This window comes from Micropterus dolomieu, linkage group LG13 (genome assembly GCF_021292245.1).
Source record: "Micropterus dolomieu isolate WLL.071019.BEF.003 ecotype Adirondacks linkage group LG13, ASM2129224v1, whole genome shotgun sequence".
Taxonomy (NCBI): domain Eukaryota; kingdom Metazoa; phylum Chordata; class Actinopteri; order Centrarchiformes; family Centrarchidae; genus Micropterus; species Micropterus dolomieu.
The window spans coordinates 24363495-24388308 of NC_060162.1; the positions used below are offsets into that span (position 1 = coordinate 24363495).

General features: G+C 39.2%; 2 protein-coding genes and 1 long non-coding RNA gene across 4 annotated transcripts in view; 2 read left to right on the forward strand and 1 right to left on the reverse strand.

Annotated features, from left to right (window-relative positions):
* npr2 (natriuretic peptide receptor 2) overlaps positions 1 to 12689 on the forward strand; it is a 59392-nt gene extending 46703 nt beyond the window's left edge. Inside the window, exons 16-22 of the mRNA XM_046067484.1 lie at positions 4246 to 4392; positions 5178 to 5301; positions 7117 to 7185; positions 7338 to 7512; positions 8863 to 8961; positions 10644 to 10735; positions 12112 to 12689. Coding sequence (XP_045923440.1) covers positions 4246 to 4392; positions 5178 to 5301; positions 7117 to 7185; positions 7338 to 7512; positions 8863 to 8961; positions 10644 to 10735; positions 12112 to 12174 — 769 coding nt within the window. The 3' untranslated portion in view covers positions 12175 to 12689. The remainder of the gene's footprint in view (positions 1 to 4245; positions 4393 to 5177; positions 5302 to 7116; positions 7186 to 7337; positions 7513 to 8862; positions 8962 to 10643; positions 10736 to 12111) is intronic.
* A 3414-nt stretch (positions 12690 to 16103) lies between these two features.
* spag8 (sperm associated antigen 8) lies at positions 16104 to 22425 on the reverse strand. Of its 2 annotated transcripts, none has more exons than XM_046067104.1 (6): positions 22276 to 22425; positions 21087 to 21246; positions 20761 to 20806; positions 18896 to 19010; positions 16641 to 16703; positions 16104 to 16282 (listed from the first exon to the last, which is right to left on the reverse strand). In XM_046067104.1, the coding sequence occupies exons 1-6, from the start codon at positions 22285 to 22287 to the stop codon at positions 16175 to 16177; spliced, it is 504 nt and encodes a 167-aa protein (XP_045923060.1). In that variant the 5' UTR covers positions 22288 to 22425; the 3' UTR covers positions 16104 to 16174. The 2 variants fall into 2 exon arrangements, with proteins under 2 accessions (XP_045923060.1, XP_045923059.1); XM_046067103.1 differs by having other exon boundaries at positions 22250 to 22419.
* Positions 22426 to 22436: 11 nt separating this feature from the next.
* The window catches only part of LOC123981882, a 5639-nt gene continuing 3261 nt past the window's right edge, over positions 22437 to 24814 (forward strand). Inside the window, exon 1 of the long non-coding RNA XR_006827843.1 lies at positions 22437 to 22808. This is a non-coding gene — a long non-coding RNA (uncharacterized LOC123981882). The remainder of the gene's footprint in view (positions 22809 to 24814) is intronic.

Sequence of the window (24814 nt, forward strand, 5' to 3'; positions counted from 1 at the left end):
CCAGCTTTTACCTTACCAACAAGGAAAAGTTCCTCTGCACATAAAGAATCAAACGTGGACAACAAAAAGGCAAGGTAAATGCTCACACGATCGATACATATAGAAAATATATTTCACTTTGATAAGTGGTTGACAGAAATGTAAAGTATACATGATTTGTGGTTAATAGAGTAAAACCAAAAAGCTATGATCCTTTAGAGATTGAATCAGCGTGACAGCCGTTGATTTGGTGGAGTAGCAATGTAAAAACAGGTGGTTTGGAAGGAAATCTATAAACAGAGCTGTGTGGCTGGTGTGTTTTTCCTCTGAGCCTGACCTCTCCTCTCTTAGCTCTGTAACTCAATGCTGGATGAGCCCAGTGATGTATAGCTTTCCATTTATCGTGGCTTGGAGTAGAGAGCTCTTTGTGATTGACATCCTCTGAGGCACTCAAGGATGCTCTTGACAGCTGCAGTGTATGAAGCCCCACACAGGCCTATGCGTTAATGCACAATGTTTGCCGGTTATTTTCATTAGGTAAATGTATGTTGCTGACATGACGTGATGGATGTGCTGTTATTTTTGGAGCGTGTATGAGCTTGGGCTTGAAGGGCACAGTAACAAGAGGGGTGTTCAGCAGTAAACGGGTTCGGTTTAACCCACACAGGGAGCTGACACTTCGCTCTGCATGAATAGCTGACCTCTCCCCGAGCACAACAAGTCTCTCACTGTTTGCCAACACTACAGCAAAAAAATGTGTATTTTTTATTGTGTTCAGCATTGAAATGTTCCTTTTTAACATGTTGTAAAATAATATATTGAAATTTTTTCTGAAACAACCGGCAAAGCAGCTTTGTGGAAAACGTCCTGAAGCATGTTTAGCTGCTCTGTAAACAAGAAAGCACTCAGAGAGGGCATAACTCCGCCAAGACTGTAAAGCCCTCTACATTTGTTTTTTAAATAGTCGGATCATCTGGATCCAGATCTGCATCAAAAGACAAAGTGATAGACAAACATGCTGACTGGCTGATGATGCCACGGTTTCCTGAATCTACATAAATCCTGTCTGGGAAAATTACAGCTTTCTACAAATTACTCAGACATTTTGAGTTATTTTAATCTGTCTAAATGTATCAAATAGCTGCAGGGTCGTTTTTTTGCAGGATCACTCAAATTTCATATGTATGTGTCATCTGCATTTGGTTGCAGGTTGCACAATTTGTTCAAGGGTCATATCAGTTTAAATCAGTCAGACATTTTCTAATAATTTGTAGGGCGTTTCCTGGAAATAATTTAAAAAGGGTCAAAATTCAGAGGATGTTATTTGAGTTAAACCAGTTGTTGTGAGTATAAAGCAGTTGTTGAGTTCCAGAGAAATTTTATTTCCTTCAAACCCAAGTAAATAATCATTTACTCTTGGAAACCTTTGACAGTGACTCACTGACTAAAATACTCTCTAGGTTATGCTAGCAATTCAGTGGAATTTAGTCAAATTATTAATCTGGTTAAATTCAATTAAATTTTAATTGAAAACTGTCTCCATTTTCCATAAAATGTGTACCAAATTACATCACATTTCAAGTAATAAGGAAATAAGCAACTGTTACTAACAAGCTCGTCCAAATATGTTATGGACAAAATCTTATGAATATTGGTTGAAACAGGTTGGAGGATTTACGAAATCGGATTTACTGCTGCCCAGGGATGTTGTTGTTCGGTATTTTGATTGGGCAGCAGTAGGGTGGCTACCGACCACCTCAACTAAATAGCTTAAAGGAGCGTATTATAGCTTGTATGACATGATTAGCTTCTGGATGATTTTCCTCAGTGTGGTTTCTGTGGTTGTCATGGTTACATGGCGATCCACGGTAGCACAGAAGTTCAAGTGTTGTCAACTCTGACGTCATGCGAGAGACAAGAGCAGCAACTGCCCCGTCTCCCCTTACCACTGACCTCGGTGCCATAGCTGCCTGTTTTTACACTGGTTACTGCTCGCGGTCTGAAAGTTCAAATAAATAGTGTTTTATAAATGGACAGATGGTGGCGCTACTGACACCAAAGGTTCCTTGGTCCATGGCCGGCCCTCCACAGACTAACAAATACATCCATCTGGACAAATTTCTTTCACTTGCTGTGAGCAGAATGATGTTTTAGAACACAATGCAGGATTAAATCCCTGGCTGAAATGATTATTTTCTGGCTTCTCGTCTCTTTAGCATCACGCTTACTATAGAGACAGGTCTCACTTTCCACTGTTACTATTAGTTTGGGAGAATGGTGGGAAAAAAAATGGATGTCTGTGATTCTCGGTGCAGTAAACACTGTATGGCCTGCATGATCGCATTCAGCGCGTTGATACTCATCACTGTCTTTCATGTCTCCCTCTGATGTTTTGTTCTTTAAACTTAAACATGTGGGTGTGTGTAGGATCTGTGACCCACAAGAAACATGGCAGGATGCCAGGCATTGATGCTTTTAGCCGCCACAGTGGTGTGGATGACTCACCTTCTTGCTCCATCAGAGTAAATGGGTGTGTGTGTGTGTGTGTGTGTGTGTGTGTGTGTGTGCGTAAGCATATGAATGTAGAAATATCCTGAGACACACATTATACAATACACGTATTATATAATTCTTAAATAGATGTGAAATGCTACAATCACAGCATTTGAGACGTAAATTGAGACATTTCACGGACCGTTTGGAGTGTCTGTTTTTCCTCCATGTTGGGAGGAAATACAAACAAACATAGAACAAATATCTCATTGCAGTAATGTACATTTCTGGTGTTTTTCGGTTTAACTACTGCGCAGAAAGAGGTTGTTTTTTTAAAAGCGGTTGCCAATGGCCATGTTGGAGGAGAGAAAGACTCTTTGAGGCTTTCGAATGATTAGATTTCATCATCAGTCATGTGCAATGCAATTTAACCTCGGAAATCACTGCAGTAATTATAAAATGAAATTCTTAAAGCTGGGCCTGTAATTATCAAACTGCAATACTGCTCACCTGTTACACATACAGGTCTGTTTACTTGCCATGGTTAGTACTACTCAGCCTGTGAAAACAGTGTGCAGGGTGTCTCCTGTGGGCCTGGAGGAGCTTTGTCCAATCTGAGAAAATAATCCTGATGACCTCATCACTAAAAATATTAGTAATAACAGAGAGCTACTTCACAAACTGGGCATTTACCAGTCAGGGAAGGTCTAACAAAAAGTGACTGTTGCTTTATGGGAAATGTGGGATCTAGAATTTCTGGAGCTCACACTAAGGACTAAACTAAAGAAATATTATTTTGTCTTTTGTGTATCTCCCAACTTTATGGTGCTGCAATACTAAACTACTGGAATATATATTAAATTCCATAGATCTGGATCATAGTTATCAAGCAGCTGATGTCTTCCACCTGCTATCAGGACTCCATCCCCACTAATCTGTCATTCTTTGTTTTCACACAATGTATTGAATCGTAATAACACCTCCGAGTGGAACTTCCCCAGCTTCTCTCAAGTGTTGAGAGAGGCTCAATTTGTTGAGACAAGCGGTTCCACAAGGATCAGTCCTTGGGCTTGGCCACTTCTGACATTTACAGGGTTTGACATTTACAGTATAAACAGTAGGTTTCACCTTGCTAAGTGACAAAGACATTTTATTTTAGTCTTTATACAAACATTTTTCAATCCAAATGGTAAAAATATGTATTGTTTGTCCCTCACATATGATTGATGGAGCTGCAGATAACCAAAAACTTAAAGAGGAATTCCACCGATGTTACACATCAGAGTTGTCGAGGATTACTACTTTATATGTGAAAAAAGGTGTTTTTTTTAAAAGCCTTTGGCCCCACAGGGATCTGTGTGAAGTCTCATAAATTGCCTCATGTGATTTCACTTCAGCATTCAAGTTTGAGAACAATCTGAGGGTGTGGAGTTGGAAAGAAGTGAACTTACCAGACTTCAGTAGCCCCCTCCTCATCTCTGCTTTAGGCTAGCGGCTCAAGCTGCTACTAGCATTACAGACCCGAATCTCCTACTGAGCCAGATTATCTAAACCAGTTTATGTGGAGATAGATTTGAAAGTGAGTGCTCTAAAAAATGTCCCTTTTTATGATTATTGTACTTTTTGTCTCACTTTTTCTCTTACAAATAAGCTTGACTAACCTGGGGGCTTGTTTAAACTTGTCTGATCGTGTTTTCCCTGGCCATTCAGACTTCCTTTAGGTGATGTTGCCGCATACCTAGATCTCAGCTAATTCTACTCTGTTTTCCTTAGGGAGGGCAGCACCAGTATTCTTAACAACCTGCTGTCGAGGATGGAGCAGTACGCCAACAACCTGGAGAACCTGGTAGAGGAGCGAACACAAGCCTACCTGGAGGAGAAAAGGAAAGCTGAAAACCTCCTCTATCAAATTTTACCACAGTAAGAAAAAATACACAATCACATTCACACTTTTGTCCTTCCGCCCAAAAACTCCAATTTATCCAGCAATAACAGTAATGCAGTGTTACAGCCGTGTTACCAGTGAGGCTCAATGACACTTTGTCAAATCCGCCGTATTAATTAAAGACTCGATATGCCTCCCAACACCACACTTTATTAACAGATCCACATTTCTGCGTGGAGCAATCTCACTGTAGATGAAAGGGAACAGAGAGAGCTGACAGGCAAACCGCTCATTAAGGCAGGACAGAAGAGCAGACATGATAGTGTGTCTAGGCGTTTGGATAACACCATCCCATCTTTCTCACTCATTTATCCTCTTTCCCCGATGAGGAATCTTTCGTCCTTCAAAGCAATCCAGGCACTCAGAGAAGGGCCTGAGAGAAAGGACAGATATCATTTCTCACCACACTTGTGGATTAGACTTGCTGACTGCTGCCACAGTGCTTTCGCCTTTGGTATTATTTTAAAAAGAGAAAATTGACGTGAGCAGAATTAGCAAAGATGAACTGACAAGCGGTGATAATTGAACCTGCCAGACTTTCTGTGGCTGTGTTTTAGAACGACTCTTTGAGGATTTTATGTTAAACCTGATGTCATCATCTCATCAACTCTTTTGTTTGTTTCGTTTGACGTTATCTTTTCAGACATTTGAGGCATTCTCCTCTGATCCTGCCTGGCTTCTAGATTTTCCTCAACATATCTTTATGGTTTCGCAGCTTGAACACATGTTTGACCTTGTGTCTTTCCCTCTCTGCGTGCAGTTCAGTAGCAGAGCAGCTAAAGCGAGGGGAGACGGTGCAGGCAGAGGCATTCGACAGCGTCACGATTTACTTCAGCGACATTGTGGGCTTCACATCCATGTCCGCAGAGAGTACACCGCTACAGGTACGCGACAATCAATATGTCACTGCGATCCTCCAATAAATGATGCACACTCACTGCTCCTGTCTGTGTAACTTCTAAAAATTCGATGTAAAGTCCTCAACATCTACCGAGCTGATCTAAAAGCTTTTAAAAATCACTGTTTGTGATCACACTCACAGAGAATTCTTTTTCTCTATTCGTGCATGAAAGCGCTCACCAGTATTAGGTCTCTACCTACAGTGTGTCTCATAGTTCCCACAGCGTGTGTTCCCACACACGGGCTGCAACTCAGAATAGTACAGATGTTAGATGGAAGAGTGCGTTGACGCAGAGCTGAGTCACGTCATGCCACTATCTCCCTCTCACTTGAATACCAAAGGGAGGTTTCTACACCAAATACATAATCATGATCTCACATGCCAGGCAGAGGGCCTATCTGACACCTGCAGGAGGAGTGGAATAACCCCAAGAACAAACATGTGCTCTCCTTCATCTCGATTCTCTGCTGAACCTGCTTGTTAGGCCTCACAGATGGACACAATATGTAAAGTGTATATGTAAATTATTTTTGTTTGCAAGAAAAATTCACATGAGACCTTTAAATGTCCCATCTGTTAGTTTTCAACCTTATAAATGACAGCTTTGTTCCCATGCTGTTGTATATGTGATGTTGCTGAAGAGTTGTGCTTTTTTTATGTTTCTTAGTTTATCACAATTTAGCATATAGGCCCATTTTAATGCTGTTTTTATATTAATGATGTAAACAGAACTTTAACAGCATCAGGAGAGAGAAGACTTTATAGTCCACGGGGGGAAATTTGGCTCGGGCAATAGCGCTGCACACAGCTGTAGTCAACATATGTATAAGTATGTAGCTAACAAAACAGTACAGTGGTAAACCAAATATACAATAATGAATTACATACAACATAAAATAAAAAGGATATGTGCCTTGTGAGACAAATATAAATACATAGGGATTAAAAAATTCATAATGCATTGAACTAAATGTGCCTCCTTATTTATGAGACACTACAAAAGTAAGGATTGAGCTGGTTAGATTAACATTCATGACTTCGATTTCGTTGTTCGTTTGTTGTCTACTTTATAGCCACTATATTAAAATATCTGTCCATCATCTGAGTGACACAAGGTTCTAATCCTGAGTTCTGTGTGGCGGCCTTTTAGTGCACATCTGGATTGCTGATTGTGCCTTTAAGACTTCAGTATTGACAAAACAATTGTGCGTTTCTCACAATTCAGATCCAAATCCTTTACAGTTTACACGTTCTCATTCACTCAGCACTGCTCACTCTTACAAAAAAGTACAAAATGTACAAAAGTACAAAATGTCCTGACCAGCTAAAGAGCCAGCTGGGTTGGATTTTATTTGCATACAAAATTATGACAAATGAACATTAGAGATGAAGGCTAAATTTAAAAAATGGTCTTTGAATAAACAGCCAACCTCTGACATTACTGCTGCATTACAATTATTACGCCACACAATATGTTACATTTAAGACAGATTGTGTTTGTAGTATTCCATCTGTGGATCTGATTTATGGTCCTGTAAATGTGTTTGTCAGTGAGCCTCAGTGGGCAGTAGTCCAGCGACAGACAAACAGATATTATGTGGGGTTCGCAGACACACTTTCACCTTCAAACAAAAGAAAACTGTGTCAAATGTTGGATTTACAGTCTGTATTTTTAAGGTCTTCATTTATGTCACAATTACACAGCTGACATACTTAAGCTGTAACATTTCAGTACTTCTTCCAGTATTGTTGCTTTACTGAATATATATAATTAAAACCCTTCTGTCTCTCTCTACAGGTCGTCACATTGCTCAATGATCTGTACACTTGTTTTGATGCCATCATAGATAACTTTGATGTATACAAGGTGAGTCAGGATGATTGGCGTATTTGTTTCTAATCTTAAGTCGAGGAAACACAACCACAAACACCAATAGCCTCAATTCTGTGATCTAGCCATATAAATTAGGTTTTAGTTCCACTCTCTGATGCTTTGACCTGTTATGATTCGCCCCTCAGGTGGAGACCATCGGCGACGCCTACATGGTGGTGTCAGGGCTGCCGGTGCGGAACGGAAAGCTGCATGCCAGAGAGATTGCTGGGATGTCGCTGGCGTTGTTAGAGCAGGTCAAAACGTTCAAGATCCGACACAGACCCAACGACCAGCTGAGACTCAGGATAGGTATACACACGGGTGAGTCTGAATTTTCGGCCTGATCTGGAACTGGGTACGCAACCACAAGGTCGCAGAGATGGTCACTCATAACGGCTAGTGTCCATTTTACTAATGAGTCGGCACCATCATTTATTTTCTTTTACATGCAGGGGATTTGTGTGTGTCCATAACAGTCTTTTTTCTCCTGCTGAAATCATTTCCATTTGGAACAAAGCTGCACTTTTTACTATAATCATCAAAAATTCAGATTGAAGCTCTCTAACTTTTGTACAGTGAGTCCAATTGCAACGATGTGTACATCGATCTCAGCCGTGCTTCCATCCCCATTATTGAGGCCATTTTTCTGTTGCTATTTTTCTCGCTCTGGCACGGGAACATGACTGTCCCATTCTTTACCCTGCCTTGTGTTTGTGTTTCCTGTGGGAAAACAGCCGGTAATGGGCACAGCACCAGACCTTTTTGAACTGTTTAACAAATCGAAGATGCGGGCTGTGATTCAGAGGTCTAAACCAGGCTAATTGAATATTATAATTATGAGAACTCATTCAGTTCGAGCTTCCATTACTAGGAAGTACAGTTAGCTGTCAAAGTTTGTATTTTCTGGATAAATGAATCAGTAAAAGGGTTCTGGTCTTGTCTAAAATTGGCTACAATAATTTATTTTGCAAAACAATTCAGCCATTAAGAGCAATAGCATTTCAAACTTGGACTAACCGAAGCATATTTCTATCTCCTCTCCTGTGTAATTAAAGGTTTTCATAGCTACGTAAATGCCTGTGCTCCTGTGAGTCCAAGAAGGATAAACTGAAATTACAGTAATGTGACAACTATTGTGCTCTAAAAGCAGATATATATAGTGCTTTTATTGAGAACCTTCATAAAAGTAGGATTTATTGCAGGACTCCTGTATTAGCCTGTATTTGTTTGAGCTAAATGTGTCTAATAAACTGGCAACTGAGTGCACATTTATTGTAGGGCAGCTGTGATTTGTAACTTGCCGCCTACGGATAACCAACGTACTGACTGGACATAAACACTGAGGATGTTTTATCTTGATCTGTCTGCAGCATTTAGTCTGATGTAATTTACAAGAGGCTTCTAACACAGTATTTAGACTGCATCAGCTCATGGCGGCACTGTTTATATTCCTTTTCAGACCCTTGACACGCACCAGAAATGGACCAGCGCTTGTAGGCTGGTACTTGTGTTGGCAGAGTAATTTAAATCATTCTGAGCACAATTTCAATTCACTCACACCTCTGTTGTCCCGTTTAAAAAATATATAATTGTACAATAATGACAGCAGCTCCAAACATGATTGTTTTTTCCCGCTGCAAAATGTAACTGTTTTTAGCTTGTGTGTTATAGGTCCAGTCTGTGCCGGCGTGGTCGGATTGAAAATGCCGAGGTACTGTTTGTTTGGAGATACTGTCAACACAGCATCTCGAATGGAGTCCAACGGAGAGGGTGAGTGTCACTGTCACTTGTTTTTGTTTTATTTTTTCACTTGGACTCTAGGTCACATGTTTTTCACAAACGTACTGGTGACATTGTCCTCATTATTTGCTGTTCTTCAGTGTTGTAGTTTGACATTGTCATCACTACTGTGTATTATATATACTGTATATTTGTCATTCAGTTTCACCATATTGTGATTCTCCTACTACTGTGTACCTTCTCTGTTGCTTCTCCTGAGGTTTCTTCTTCTTTTTCACTTTTCTTTTTCTTTTTGAGAAGTTTTTCCTCATCCAACTCGAAAGTCTAAGGATAGAGGGTGTAGTCCGTTGTACAAATTGTAAAGCCCCCTAACACAAATCTGTGATTTTAGAGCTCGTAACAAATTACCCTACGTAAGAATTCATTATCACCTCTACTGCACATGAGACATTTTTCATTCAGGATTTGCCAACTTGGGCCTTTCTGTATGGAGTGTTTATGTTGTCCCTGTGCCTGCAGAGTTTTTTTCCGGGTGCTCCGGTTTCCTCCCACAGTCCATAGAATATAATGGATGGAGCTGGGCGTAGTTAGAATTAGCAGGAGTAACTTCTGCACATGTTGGGGACTATTTTCAGCTGCAGAGTAATTCTGTCAGTCACTCATTTGCTGCTCTATTGAGTATTTACAGCAGCAGGATAGTGTGTATGGAATTGAGTCACAATAAACTACAGTGTGTGTGTTCGTAGTAATGAAGGAACATATCAGCCAGTGCAACAGTGAGGCTCACTGATGTGTTTTCCAATAGTTTTTGGACAACAGTGGAGGCTCTGTTGCACGGAATAGGATACATCAGGCATTGGATACACATACTGTATATGGATACACACTTGTTAGTGGGATCAATTCACTGGTTTTCGTCTTTTCATGCCTGACTTGTCCTCTAACTTTTTTGTTTGCTGTCATGGGGAGAGTGAGAGATTATAACGGTATGACTAAGGAGGAGGAGTAGTTGTAACCAAGGTAACAATTCATGGGGATCACAGTAAACAGAGAATAAGCACTTGTTTGAACAGTTTATTAAATCTTGTGCACTGTCAGTACACAGAACACACTCTGTGATTTAATCTCTATCTTTATTGAAATTGTAAATTAATTTTTTCCCCTAAATGAGCATCTGCTAATGTGGCTGGATGGAAACATTCTTCAGTAAAAATATGATTTCAAAGCTGAATATGAGACGTATTGGCCTGTCTCATACTCTACCCTCACATTTATGTTCTTAACTGGCAGTGACAGGAACTATTGTTATGAAAGTGTGGTTGGATATTTTGCGAGCAGATCTTCAGATATATTGATTAACTACTGAGTCGCTTCCTGTAGTGTGCCTCCACTGGTAAATAATTGATAGCACTTACAGCTAAAGGCCCTTAGCCAGCAATAAACTGTGTAGCCTGAAACTTCACAGGCAGGAATCACATCTCACATCTCTGCACAGTGTGCATTAATTGGACAAAAAATTTCATCTCCGTTAGAATTTCAGCCGCTGATGTCTGAATGCATGGTCCCGTATCACTCCTCACTTTCCTCTGCTGCTGCATGTCCTGAGGCCTGAGAGGAAAGCAGTGTAGTGGTAATTTAAATATTGTAAGAGCATACATTCGCAGTGTGAAAACGCTCAGTCTTGTCTGTTGTACTCTTGATGTGTTTTACAGCCTTAAAGATCCACGTATCCTCAGCCACCAAAGAAGTGCTGGATGAGTTTGGCTACTTTGAGCTCCAGTTACGAGGAGATGTAGAAATGAAGGTAAGAAAAAAAGCTGGCATTGCACTTACAATGGTTATCCCGCTTGTGTTTGAAATAAAATGAGCTCACACTGCTAAAAACATCTATCTGTACACCTCACATTCAGACAGGGTGAAATAATGACATGTATTGCTGGTGCCATTTGTTTCAATAATGACTTTGCATCTCAAATTTTTATACCTTTAATGAAAAAGTTTAAATAATTGAAGAATCCTATGCTGTGTCGTGGATTGGGCTACATCTATATATTATTTTCAATAATATAGTTTAATATATATTATTATATATATCTGGGACTAAGATAGTCAGGGCCGCAGCTACTGTTGAGAGTAGCTACCATTTAGGTTATATCCTCAGTATTTCTTAGTGTTCTTGAGAATGTGGGGATTTTAACAACCTTAGGAGGAAGAGTTTACATTTAGCAATTACATACTGTACATTAAACACAGCGGGTATTAGGCTTATTCAGATATTCTTTAGTGATAAAATCTTTAAAGAATTTCAGTTAAGTTACAAAAGGTAAAATTAAAACAACGCAGGGATTTCGTGTTACACCCACAGTTACATTCCCATCAGCATGGAGAATTCTTTAAAGAGGTCATATTATGCTCATTTTCAGGTTCAAAATCTTCTTTAAACAAGGATTCGGTTCAACTGTATGTGTTCCTCTTACCAGCTTAGCAACATGGACTGGAGCAAGAGTTTCAGAGGCTGTTTCACTTTGCAAACCTACATGCACAAAAAAGGTATATAACTCAATAAAGGAGAGGGAGAAGGCCAAAAAGCATAATATTACCTCTTTAAAACAGCACTTAGATTAAAGAGTTGGAAGACAAAATTTACCAACAACAAAATACAACTGAACAGTTCAATTAATAAATATTATGTGAGCTTCTCGTGTCTAATTGGCATTACTTGGCAGTGTGAGGTTGTTCCAGGGAAATCTGGGTCGAGTTATGGCCTTGAACAAAATGTCAGATAATAGTTAAAAAAAAAAAAAAAAAAAATATATATATATATATATATATATATATATATATATATATATAGTATCCTCAACAGCGAATATTGGTTAATAGTTGATGATTCATGATTTTCTGCTGATAAAATATTGACTTAGAGCACTGATTGTTTCAGAATTAGATCGAGACACATTTTGATCTTTTGGAGAAACAAGGTTTTCACAGTAGTGCGATGATGTGGTGAATTTAACTCTGATTATGCTTCATTTATGGGAAAAGGTGGAGGTGTAAGATGAGCTGCAGTATCCACCAGGGTCACTCTTAAACGAAGGGCAGCCTAATAAAAGATATCACCCCCGCCTCCGACCCTCCTGATCTCCATTGATGAACCTATTGATCTCTGTGTTTTTCCAGGGCAAAGGCAAAATGAGAACGTATTGGCTTCTTGGGGAGAAGACTGATGTGTATGTTATTTGAGAGGCCTGCTAATAATGTGGCAGCAGCAGTGGAGACGACAGCAGAAGCTCCGGTGGCCGAGCCGCTTCTTTATTTGTTCTAGAATAAGTCCTTATTGGTAATTTCCGTGCAGAGGAAAGGAGAACGACACCATAAAATAAAATAAAAAACTGAGGGAATTCCAGGTATATTTATTACCTGCATACTGTAGCTGCAAAAAAAAGGAAAAGAAACAAAAATTGTAAAAGTTGTTTTTTGTATGAGGAACCTTTCTGTCTTGAGAGTGAGTACTTTTCACTGATAAATTCTTATTTTTTGTGCTTTCTATATTAAGATTTGTATAATGTGTTTGGAAGTCAATGATGTATTAATATTTCCTTGAAACATCCATTGAAGTTCGGAGGCACAGCATTACAACTGATGTCACTGCAGGGGTTCATCAACCGTGCTACACAGTACAAGATAATATGTATATATGTATATCCAAGATACTGTAAAATATTTTGTTCAATAAACACTAAAACACTCTTTTTCCATTTATGGGTCAGGCAGCATTTTTATACATTTGCTTTTTGAAGTGGGGTTATGGGGAAATTATGAGAAAGGCATAGAAGAGCCCTAGCGAGTCTGTGCCCTTCATGATTTATGTACTAACTTTAAAGTGTGAACTCTCTGAATATATCTGGGCCATATTCCCCTGACAATAGTCACTCAAATGTTTTCATCTAAGTTTAACCCAGAAAGAATTTATAAATGACCTTGTGCTATCCTCCCTCCCCACACTGAAATATTGGCTGTCCCTCTAGAATTTCACATTTAAAAGGCAGGAAGTGCTCACAGAGCTAATGTAGAAGTGTAGGAGCCAGTTCAGCAGAGGGGCAGTCTAACTTTCAGGAACGTCTGATGTTATTTTCTATTTTCATGTTCTACTAAAAATCAGCTGCGCTCTCCTCCCCCCACGCAAACTGGGACAATTAGTTCAGGTTTATCTGACATACATTAGCCTTGTCGCCTTACATTTCACGATACTACCAGGACTATTATATTATTAAAATATAACACATGTGCCAGGAAGAAACAGAGCATCAAGTGTCTGGAACCTAATTAACTGCAAGCAGTTGTAGACAGATAAGTAAGGAAGTGGGGAAAAGCGAGTCGGCAGCAGGAAGCTGTGTGTTTGTTGTAATGACATCCCTGCTCATTATCAGTTGTGAAACAGGGGCATGGGCACTGTGTGTGTGTGTGTGTGTGTTTGTGTTTGTGCGTTTCATCTCTGCAGGAGAACATCTTCCCCTCCTGCATCGGCTGTAATTACCGCCCACTTTCCAACAGTGACACAACGTCGGCGCCTGTTAGAGCCACAGCAAGCAGAGTAAAGGTCTCTGCTGAATCCCGCGCTGACCTGCCAACTCCTCACAACTGACCAGGCTGTCTGTCATGCTGTCATTTGTTATTTTCTGCCTTTTCATGTGGCCGAGGACTTGGAAGTATTCCTGGCAAAACCAAGACGGTATTTCCAGAATCCTCTGACTCTTCTAACCATCTGCTGTACAATCAAAAAAACAGTAACAACTTTGCCAAGTTGCACCTTTAGCCTACTTCCTAAATCAAACAAAGACAGTAGATAGTGAAATAGTTCCTTGCTCAATTTGAAAAAAACCTGAATAATATGAATGCATTATTGTGCGTGAAGATATAAAATAATGAAACGCAGCATTAATATAGACAAATATAGTGAATTTTAATTTGGGCTGGCTTGTACAGCTTGTTGTAGTCTATGTCATTTCACGTCACAATCTATGTTTCAATTAGGAAATAGAGTGGCGACTTAGAAAAAGAGGTTTTTACTGTGCAGCTGACATAATAATAATTTTTTTGATCCAGATGGTAGAAAGGTCTTAAACTCCATCACACATATACAGTAGGATCCCCTGCACATCCGTTTTGAAGGCTGACTTTTTCTTCATCCCCCCCCCCCCCAAAAAGACCAAAATGATACAGAGACAAAAACAACAGAGATAGAATTGAAATTAAAGTGGGGAAACAAAAGTGAAAATTGCTGTGTCGCATTTCATTTGAATTTGCTTCAAGGCCTCGTGTTTCAGGGGCAAATTGGTTTTCCTGTATCATCCCATGAGATAATGAAATGTTTGGAGAGAAAAAGCTGCATAAATATAAGCTAAAATTACTTGTCGCCATAGCTACCGCCTACTAATCCCTGCTGAAAGCTCAGAAAGGATGAGCAGCGCCTTGAATTGTCCTCTGATTGACAGAACACATGTGAATTTGTGGCAAACACTGTGTTATTCCATATAATGCACAGTGTTTCACATCTGCATGCTGTGGGCCTTTGAGCACATGTCTTTGTAAAGGTGGAAGAACATGCTCTGTGCTATTCTGAGTCCTGATAGGTTTTTCTTGTTGTTCTCTTCAAGGACAATGGCAAGATATTTATCCGGTGCAGAAGGAAAGAGTGGCTTTTTGTTGCTCAGCGCCATTCAATTACAATAATAGGAGGTTTCAAAAGGCAACAGAGAAGCGATAGAAAGAGATGAATGGAGCCTGTAAATACAGCAGGCTCCCTGGTCAGACAGAGGCAGCATAAAGAAAAAGTGCAAACAACAGTCCAGCTACAAAACAATCAATTTTGAAACTTTGAAAGAAAAATCAAAATTTCGAAAGCATGACGTGGTTTGTGTCACACCTTCCATCACGCATAGCCAAACCTGCTTTATTCTTTGCAAGCTCCATTCCAGCTGACATTGGGCGAGAGACAAGGTACACCCCAGACAGCTTTTTGTAAATCCAAGTTTGTGTGAAAGATCCTTAACAAGTTCTTACATTAAATCATAAGGACTGCCACAGCTAGAGAAGACAGTAATGTGCAAATCAGTTGCTGGGAAACTTCTGTTTACTTTTACTTCTGTACTTTTAAAATGTATTCCAAACTAAAACCAGAACCAATCCTTGTAAGGCTAGTTAAAACAATTATTCAAACAGCATTTCTTTATACCTATCTGTCTTCTACTTACTTTAAGTGGGTCATATACGGTATTTGGTTTTGTAGCAAACTAGTTTTGTCAGTTAGTTCTGGGAAAATATTTAGTAACAACTAATATGCAAGAACTACTTTGTGTGATGCAACCCATCTTAAATCTAGTGATTTGTAAATCTCCACCTTGTTCACACTTCCGACTAAATTCATTTAGAGTCTAAGAACAGCTGGTGCAACCAGCCGCCGATGTTGATACTCTAATAGTGACAGGTTCTATATTTCTACATTTCTAGTTATGCTCAGAGACATTCCATGCAAATAAATCCCACTTTTGCTACTAATGCAACCTGTTTCCACTTCACGAAAGCATTTACATGTGGATAATGCTTACACTTAGATATATCTATGTACGTAGATGTGCTGGAAATGATATGGTGAATATTTACATCAGTGGCAGCAGCAGACTGGTAGTGCATGTGACACCTACAGAGATCCAAAGGAGATGAATATGTCAGAGGAAGGTCAAAAGTAGGTCAACTGTACATTGAACGTCAGGATTATCTGGTCAAGAAAAAACAAGATGAGAAAGGAGAACGAGGAGCAATGTTGCGACATCTCTTCATTCTTTCACTTGTTTACTGGCTGTGGTCTGCACTGTGTCACTGTATATGCTTTGGGTCAGTACCGACCAGAGTTAGACACAGTGCTGAGAGATACAGTAAATTATTATTTTTAGGATCCAAACATGGAGGCAAATGTTTCTCTGCAAATCTGTACAACAGAAACCTAGTGGTGTGTTTTATTAAGTCCAGAGATGGTTTGTTTGGAAGGTTTTAAAGTCCAAATGTCAGTATTTCATCAGACAGTGATACTGAAACTGTCATCTCATTTTTAATAAACATCTTTATATCTTTATACACCGGAGGTATCACTGCAGTTGAGAATGACAGAGACCTTTAAAGTGGATTAGGACTTTAATATTAACTGGTAATGAAGTGATGTAATGTGATGATCTGATATGCTGCCTCAGTTATCAGATGGGAGCTGGAGTTCATCCAGCCGCTCACTGATGGGAGTGCTGAACAGGGCCGATTTCCTGAAAGGTGCGGTCGGGGTCTGTACGGCGGTCACACCCTGTGACACAAAACAGCGCATGAATAATGTGAAACCACGATTAATCATTTTCCTGGATCTTACTGTGCAGGACGTGTGTTTAGTAAGTCTGGCGAAAAATTAAAAAGAAGGACACTTTGCACTTCTGAGAGCTGCTGATGTTGTTGCATTGTCCTCTCACATTAAATGGTGCCATTAGTGTTATTTTTAGTGTTCAGACACAAGGCACATACAGAGTTCAGCATGAGAAAGAAAATGACTCATCGTATATTCCTTTTGGCCCATGAATGTTTTTTTTTAGTGTCTACCTAAACAAAAATGTAATGACAACAGCAAAACATGACACCCCATGTCCAAAAAGTGGAACAATCTGACACACCTGTATCCGCTGGTAATTTTCACTCCAAAATGTGATGGCCTGGTCAGTTTTATAATCATGAGCCTGGAAATGAGACAACAAGAATGCCATTGTGAGTTAGATTGTCTTCTTTCTGCTCCTGATTTTGAAGCATTGTTACCAAAAAAAAAAGACAATTTATATTATATTATATTATATATATATATATATATATATATATATATATAATATAATATAATATAAATTGTCTTTTTTATATATATATATATATATATATATATATATATATATATATATATATATATATATACATATACACACACACACACACATACACACACCACTCATTTCCTTTTTCTACAAAATGAAAAACATGTCAAAACCCAGAATGATTCACTTTACACTGATCTGAGACAGAGGGGGGGGAACCGCAAGTCTTCACATTTGAGAAGCTGGAAGCAGTACCCAGAGATCAACAACATTTGGAGTCATCATGTAAAAAAAATGTCTAATGATGAATATATATAATATCAGAGGTTGAGCGGTCACACAGACACACAAACAAACAACTACAGCTTTATCTGTACAAAATACAGTGATATCTGTCGGTTGTTTGGGGGTGAATAGACCCGAACTGCTAAAACATGGCAACACTCAAATTTATGCTACAAAAACGAGGCAGAAAATTGCTTTGCCTGCAGTGTAAACACACCTATCCAATCACAAAGTGAGAGATTAGTGGGTCTACCAGCAGTCATTGGGTTTTAACCGGTGTCACAAAGCTGGTCCGCTTATAAACTGGGAAGATCACCATGGCAACCGGTATGGCACAGGTTAAGTTCAGAGGATCAAAGCAAAATTATTCCCACAAGATGTTGACCTGGAAAAAAAAAGTATTGAGTTTACAGCATTGCTCAGGAGGCAGAGCGGTTCCTGGTTCGATCAGAGTGTCGAAGAGTCCTTGAGCAAGACACTGATGAGCATGTTGGCACTTTGCATGGCAGCCTGTGCTCTCTGACTGTTGGCATGAAAGAAGGTGCTCTATAAATGCAGTTTAGTTACAATAAAGTGAAGAGGTGTGTACAAGCAAAGAAAAGTAGTGAGATTTTAACAGGGTACAAAACAGGGGTTTCTAACAATCAAGATAGTTTGTGGTTTATACTATCAGACTAATGATGATTATACACCGATCAGCCATAATATTATGACCACTGACAGGTAAAGTGAATAACACTCATTATCTTGTTACCATGGCACCTGTCAGTGAGTGGGATGTATTAGGCGGCAAAGAACATTTCGTCCTCAAAGTTGATGTGTTAGAAGCAGGAAAAATGGACAAGCGTAAGGATTTGTGCGACTCTGACAAGGGCCAAATTGTGATGGCTAGACTAGCATCTCCAAAACTGAAGCTCTTGTGGCATGTTCCCAGTCTGCAGTGGTCAGTACCTATCAAAAGTGGTCCAAGGAGGGAAAAGCAGTAAACAGGCGACAGGGTCACGGGAGGCTAAGAAAAGAAAAAATAAGATGTTCCGTTATGAATCCCCCAAAAGGGAAATTCAAGTTAGCACAGCAGCACAGAGGAATATAAAAAGAAGAACAAAATACAATAAAAGTAGAATCAGTTAACATTCTACGTAGATGTATAGCACTCATTGATGCACGTGGTGGGCGAAGGCTGGCTAGTGTGGTCCGATCCAACAGACCACATTCACGGCAAAAGACGGGACCTCCACTATATTAGGCAGGTGGTTGTAATGTTATGGCTGATGGGTGTGGTTTACCACACCAGCAGCCTAATAAATGCAGACAGCTGCATATTAATTGCGCTGAGCTTCTTTCTTTGAATTTCTACAGGATCCCTGACAGTGTAGACAGCTTTTACATATTTAATTAGGTTGACTGGCAGGAGGGAAAAAAATGCCTGTTCACACTACAATGGATGTCTACTTTAGTGAGTCTTTTAAGTGCATAATCAGCCCTGCACTCACTTTATTCATTCATTCAACACTGGCTAGTAATTTCAAACTGACAAAAGCAATTATATGTAAAATAGATGAAAACACACGCTAACATAACAAAGAAATGAATCATACAAATATCAACCTGGCGCAACATACTGGGCATTACATTTGCATGTCCTGATACCGAAGTTGTGTTTTAGGCACATATAGCAATAAACAACATGTTGTTTTGGATTTAACACAGGATATTTGAGCTCATCACTGTTCATCACTGAACTTGCATGCACACATAGAGTATTATACACATACACTTACTTGTGTTATTTCAGGGGTAAGAGGCACAAATCCCTCGACGCTGTAATCCCGCTGGGTTGTGGAGCAGAAGTCAGTTTTGGGAGTCGGTGGGCTCCGTTCAGCGTCAATCTTCTCACTGTGAAAACAGGAAGATATCAGCCTCAGCATTCGGCACTGTTGGAAGAAGATCAGTTAAAGTAGCAACACCACAGTGTAGGAATACTTTGTTCTAAGTCGTGGATTCAAAATTTTAATTACGTAAAAGCATAAAAATATACTTAAATTACCAGAAGTAAAAGTAGTCATTATGTAGAATGACCGATTTCAAAATAAAGTTCAATATATTTGTCACATTGCACTCTCTTGCACCCCGTGACAATATTATTGAATTCTAATAATTGCTGCATTAATGTTTACATCACTGTGTTTAATTACTTTATATATTGATGGGTAGCTTGTGAATTTCCACCCAGGGAAGGAAAGTAAATAAAGTCTTATCTTAACCTACACTAATGCTTCATAATTTCTTTGATTGCATTTTGTTGTTTGCTATTAATCTGAAAATGGGAAATAAACAGTAATAATAGAGTTGTGTGGAGTAAAAAGTTGTAGTAGAGTTATATATAATAGAGTTGTAGTGGATGATCAATATAGCAGCCTAAGTAGCATAAAAGTGGAAATTCTCAAGTAAAGTGCCTCAAATTTTACTTGAGTAAATGTGCTTGGTTACTTTTACTTGGTTTTAGGTACTTGAGTATAAAAAGAATTACTATAGATAATTTGACCACTCCTCGAGCCTCGTGTGATCCGGAAATCATCCGCCATCATTAAGGACGTACCAGTGCTCTCTTCTGCTTTCAGGATTGATGAGGGTTGAGCCATCAGAAAGGAAACATAAAACCATCCTACAGGACATCTTTTATCTGACTGTCACTCCCTTCTGTTGGATATCTGTTAGTGATTGGATGCTATAGGCTGTTTTGAAACCGCATCACCGTAACACATCACACGTAAACCAGCATGTGCAGACCAATAACAACGTAACTAAATCAGGTGTAATGTTACTCCCAATCTAAAATGTTCATGGTCTCACTGTATAAGTGGATCTGTATATCCAATATTGACTAAAATTTATTCAATTAGCGAAATGACAAGGACCAATTCACTTTCACTTCACTTGCAATAAAAATTGCTATTTTAGGCTATTTAGATGGTTTGACAACGTGAATAGTAACACGTGAAACATTTTTGAAAGAATGTGCGAATGCTCTCAGGGTCACGATGGTTTTCCCGTTCTTTACCCTTGGCTGACATTGCCTGAATGCAGCATAAGTCCCAAGTGAGGAAAACGAGCACGTACGATTAAGTTAACCATCATGTGTCCACAGAAACGGTAACAGTGGAAGATGTCTAGCTCTAACAGGTGTAAGAAGATACCAGTCAAGCACCGTCTGTTCATGTCCACACAGAGAAGAGGTCCAACCCGGCATGAATCAAGGAACGTTGGTGTGTGTACTTATAAAGTCCAGGGAATTTAGTTCATGGCTCAAGACTGAGTGATGAGACATTGTCAAATGCGTGACGAGCCGTTTGCATCGAAGACATGATGCTTTGTATTCTTCAGGAGCAGTTAACTTGTGCGGGATGTGTGGGGACAGACTCCATAAACCCCATTAGGATGACTGGCCTCCATGCAAAATAACATAATAAAATTTGATTTAAAGGGTATCACAGCTGTGATTGAACAGTAAAACAAACCCAGACGTGTATTACATCATTTTCCCCCTCAAGAAACACGGCCAGGCGGCGTTCTCCATTTCCATAAACAAAGAACTTCCAGCAACAATTTATGTTGCATCAAAGGACTTGTTTCACAGTTGATTTACCTTATCATCTGGGCGATATGTTTTTCCAAAAGCTCGCTTCTGATGCCTGAACCATGGAAATATAAAAGAAGACATTAACTGAGCATGCACAGAAAATCATCTAAAAAAAGATTTGAACAGTCAAATAAAAATCTGAAACAAATTTTTGAAAAGAGTCAAAGCAGCCTTCAGTGTCTATGGGAAACCTGTGTCATATTCTTTAAGATACATCGCCTGAATGAACTCTTCTAAAATATATGTCCAGTCTGTACATGGGTTTTAAATGTATGGGCAGAAATAGGTTCATACTGTTGCTGGTGAAAGACAAAGAAGACAAAGATACATACCCCGCAGCCTCACACCTGGACCTTTCGGAGGGATGTAAGCCGCTTTAAGCGTAGTGACAGACTCCATTTTAGACTCCTGGTCCATAGTGAGAATCCCTCTGTGTCCATGTCTCTGGATTTGTGTCTTCGACTCCTCAGTGTCAACAGCTGCAACGGCCCTCTGGATAAATGGAAAGACAGAGTTTAGATGAACAAACATCCCACTCCCACTCTCACTAACAACTACATTCTGTAACAGGCTTAAACATACACACACACACACACACACACACGCACGCACGCACTCACACGAAGATATCACACACGCAAACATCTGAAATGCAAAGATTTTCTGCTTTTCTTTGTTTTCCATGATTGATGATGATGACATATTTCTCTGGGAACTTGGATAGCTCTATTCAAAATATCTGTGTTGGTCTTGTGTGTATGAACACCTAATAAGAAAATAGGATAGAATACCTTTCATAAGCATGTGTCAGCTGTTTTTATAAACTACTTTTCAACATAATGATGCAGGGAGAAAAGTCCCAGGGCCATTAAGATAATGACAAAAAAAAAAAGAATCAAATAAAAGGTACCATTTAACTAAAACACACCACAAACTACACCTGTTTCTGATAGTCTAACATTTCTATCTTTTGTTCTAGGTGGGGATGGATACACACACACACACACACACACACACAAGGTGATGATGAGGCCATAGAGTGGATACTGGCTCACCATTTTTGGTAACAGCTATATAAATAGTTACAATAAAACTAAATGAAGCAAAACAAAAAAATTATTGTTGTGGCAATACACATGCACAAAGGTGCAAGGCTATATTAAATAAACTTTATTTACTTACTTACTTACTTACTACCTTCCACACAGCATTTTGACTTGTGCAGCCACATTAACATTAACCATGGGTGGATCCAGGTGCAGGTACCAGCGCCCTACCTGTTGGCTCACTCAACCCGACTCAACCAGTCTGCAGTGAAAAGGGTCTATGCACAACATAATTGCTACAAGAGCAATGTGGTCACTGAATTTGTTAGGTCACAGAACACAGCATACCACCATGTACATGTTCTATTTTCTTCTGTTTAAAGACATGCGTGTCATGCAGTCTGGACGGACAGTTGGCTAGCTAACTTCGCAACCTTAACTACACTCACCTCTTCTTCCCAGTTGCGCAACATACATTTTCCAACATTATTTTCCACAGTGGCTGGCCGTTCGGTCATCGTAGTACCAGGATGACTGCTCGACTTGACTTGAATGTGCCAAAGTCCTCTGTACCTGCCGAGAATCCCACTTATCAACCGGAGTCTGTTGACGGAAGTGTCGCCATAACGACGGCGATTCTTATTTCCAGACAAAAACCTAAAAAATATACAAAATAATGTAATAAAGATAAAGGCTATAAAATAAAAGAAGACAGAAATCACATATTTAGTGTCCCATTTCATTTAAAGAAACAAACAGCGTTCTGGCTTTTCATATGTAAATTTACATGAAACCTATCACAAGTGAAAGTAAATGGGAACGAAAGCATTTTCATCACTGCTGTTCTTGCCCTATTCAGCTATATTCAAGTACAGAATCATATATTATTTTATCATTATATCCAGCACCAGTATGTTGTCAAAATTATAGTATTGTTTCAAAACCAAAATTCTTATAACATAGGCTACCCTCCTACATCATGAGAGGCGTTTCTAATCGAAACCAAAGGTAAGGAACTATATTAAAATTGCACATTGTATTTTTCCACATGCATTTAATCCCTTGTAATTAAAATGCGATGATCAAATCAGAATTTTCACATAATTCAAATGTGAAATTTTAAATGCCTTTGTATTATCTTAATTTTTCCAAATGGATAGAAAGCAGTAGGCTACTGGCTCTTCATCAGTAGGATTCTGTTAGATTGAAAACGTAGGCCTGTATGTCTTTTCAGAATATGTGACAGTGGCTGGCTATATGTTAACTAGTTTATCAGCCACATTTATAAAAGAAGGTTTCTTCAGATGGGAAGGTGAAGTGATTCTTTCAGGTGAGCACAGAAGCACATCTCCAGGAGACAGCTGTGGGTGAAAGCATTGTCCCCTGAGGTGCAATTAAAGTGAACAGAGATGACACTGCTTTCATCTGATCATGTGGTAAAATGTCTTTACATCCATCTGCTGATTGTTCCATTCGATCATCACCCATTGTTACATCTGTCCTGCTGAGCCATGGTAGTGGTGGCAACTAGAGTAACATTGCAAGTCCATTGCAATTTTTCCCTTCATTGAACTCCCATGTTCCTCCAATGCATAAGGCAGAGCTCAGTTCAAAGTGACAAAAGTCTAGCAGTAAAACAAAATACAATTTCAAATCATGAAACTCCTTCCGAGACTTTTAAACAAAGACCTTCTGGACCACATTTGAACAGAGACTAAAGGTGGTCATATGAGGGGGGAGTTGTTGTCACATGACCAAGTTCCAGGTTATGTTATGACAACTGAGCAAGTTCAATTTGCTGATGAAAACTGTGAGATTGCAGCTGAAAGCTCCAAAAAAGCTAGTAAGTGGACCATTAGTCATACCCTACATACTGTTCCAAGGGTCAAGAATGAACTCCCATGTTTGAGAAAAATTGTGTTTACCAGAATAACATTTACTTATTATTTGTGTTTTCAATTTTACGAAAGACTTGAGTAGGCGTATTATTACCGTTACCATCAATTAATAAAATCAATATGAGAGTTTTAGGCAGTCCACATATATACTCAATGCATAGTTGTTTTAAATCCTAAAAGCCCATTGCTTGATTATAAGATGTGAAAATCTTTTCTTTTAATTATTTTCATAGTATTTTTGACAAATCCATGTAACTCCATTGGATTGTACTGCTCTCTGTTTCCCGCTCACCTACAACCTGCTATGTCTGTCTAAAGCTGAACATCACCTCACTTTTTGACAGAGTATGTGCTACAGCTCACTCTAAAGGTGAACATAATTTGCTGCCAAACCAAGGAACCACTTCATAATTTGGGTTGAAAAACACAATTTGAGGATAAATTAAATGGCTCAGTAACCTTGTTGATTCACTTCTTCAGTGAGAATCACATATCGTTTATTCATATCAATTTATACCCTGCTAAATTTAACACTGGCTGCTTGTTACTGTGGATATGAGACACAGAACTGTTGCTGAGAAACAGCAGAGGGGTTTTCACTGTCAGCCAGAGTGTCTGGAACAGTCCACCACCTCAGCATGAAGCACAGTCAGAAATCAAATTAACATTTTATGGACACTAGACTGTCAAACTGTGCCTCGTCACGCCACGCAAACTAATAAGTGCCCATTATTTTACAGTGATTTAACTGTGATTATGTTGGCAGTAAATACCACATGTACGTGCTGAAACAAAAGCGCAATGTGATATTGATGTTTCATCAGAGGTGGGGTAAGGCAATCACCAAGACCTTTCTAGAAGAAATCTTTTTTCCCCCATGGATAAAGTAGGAAATACAAAAAGGAAGGAAAAACAGCGCAGTACGAGAAGAAAAGGATATTTCAAAAATGTACATACTATACAGTAGTTTATTATATTGTCATGAGTCTACAGCCATTCTAGCCCTACTTAGGCAGAGCAAGGCTAACGTAAGCATGCTCAAAATGACAATGTTAACATGCCGATATTTCTCAGACATCAGCACAGCCTCACTGCTCTTATTACTTAAAAGTACAG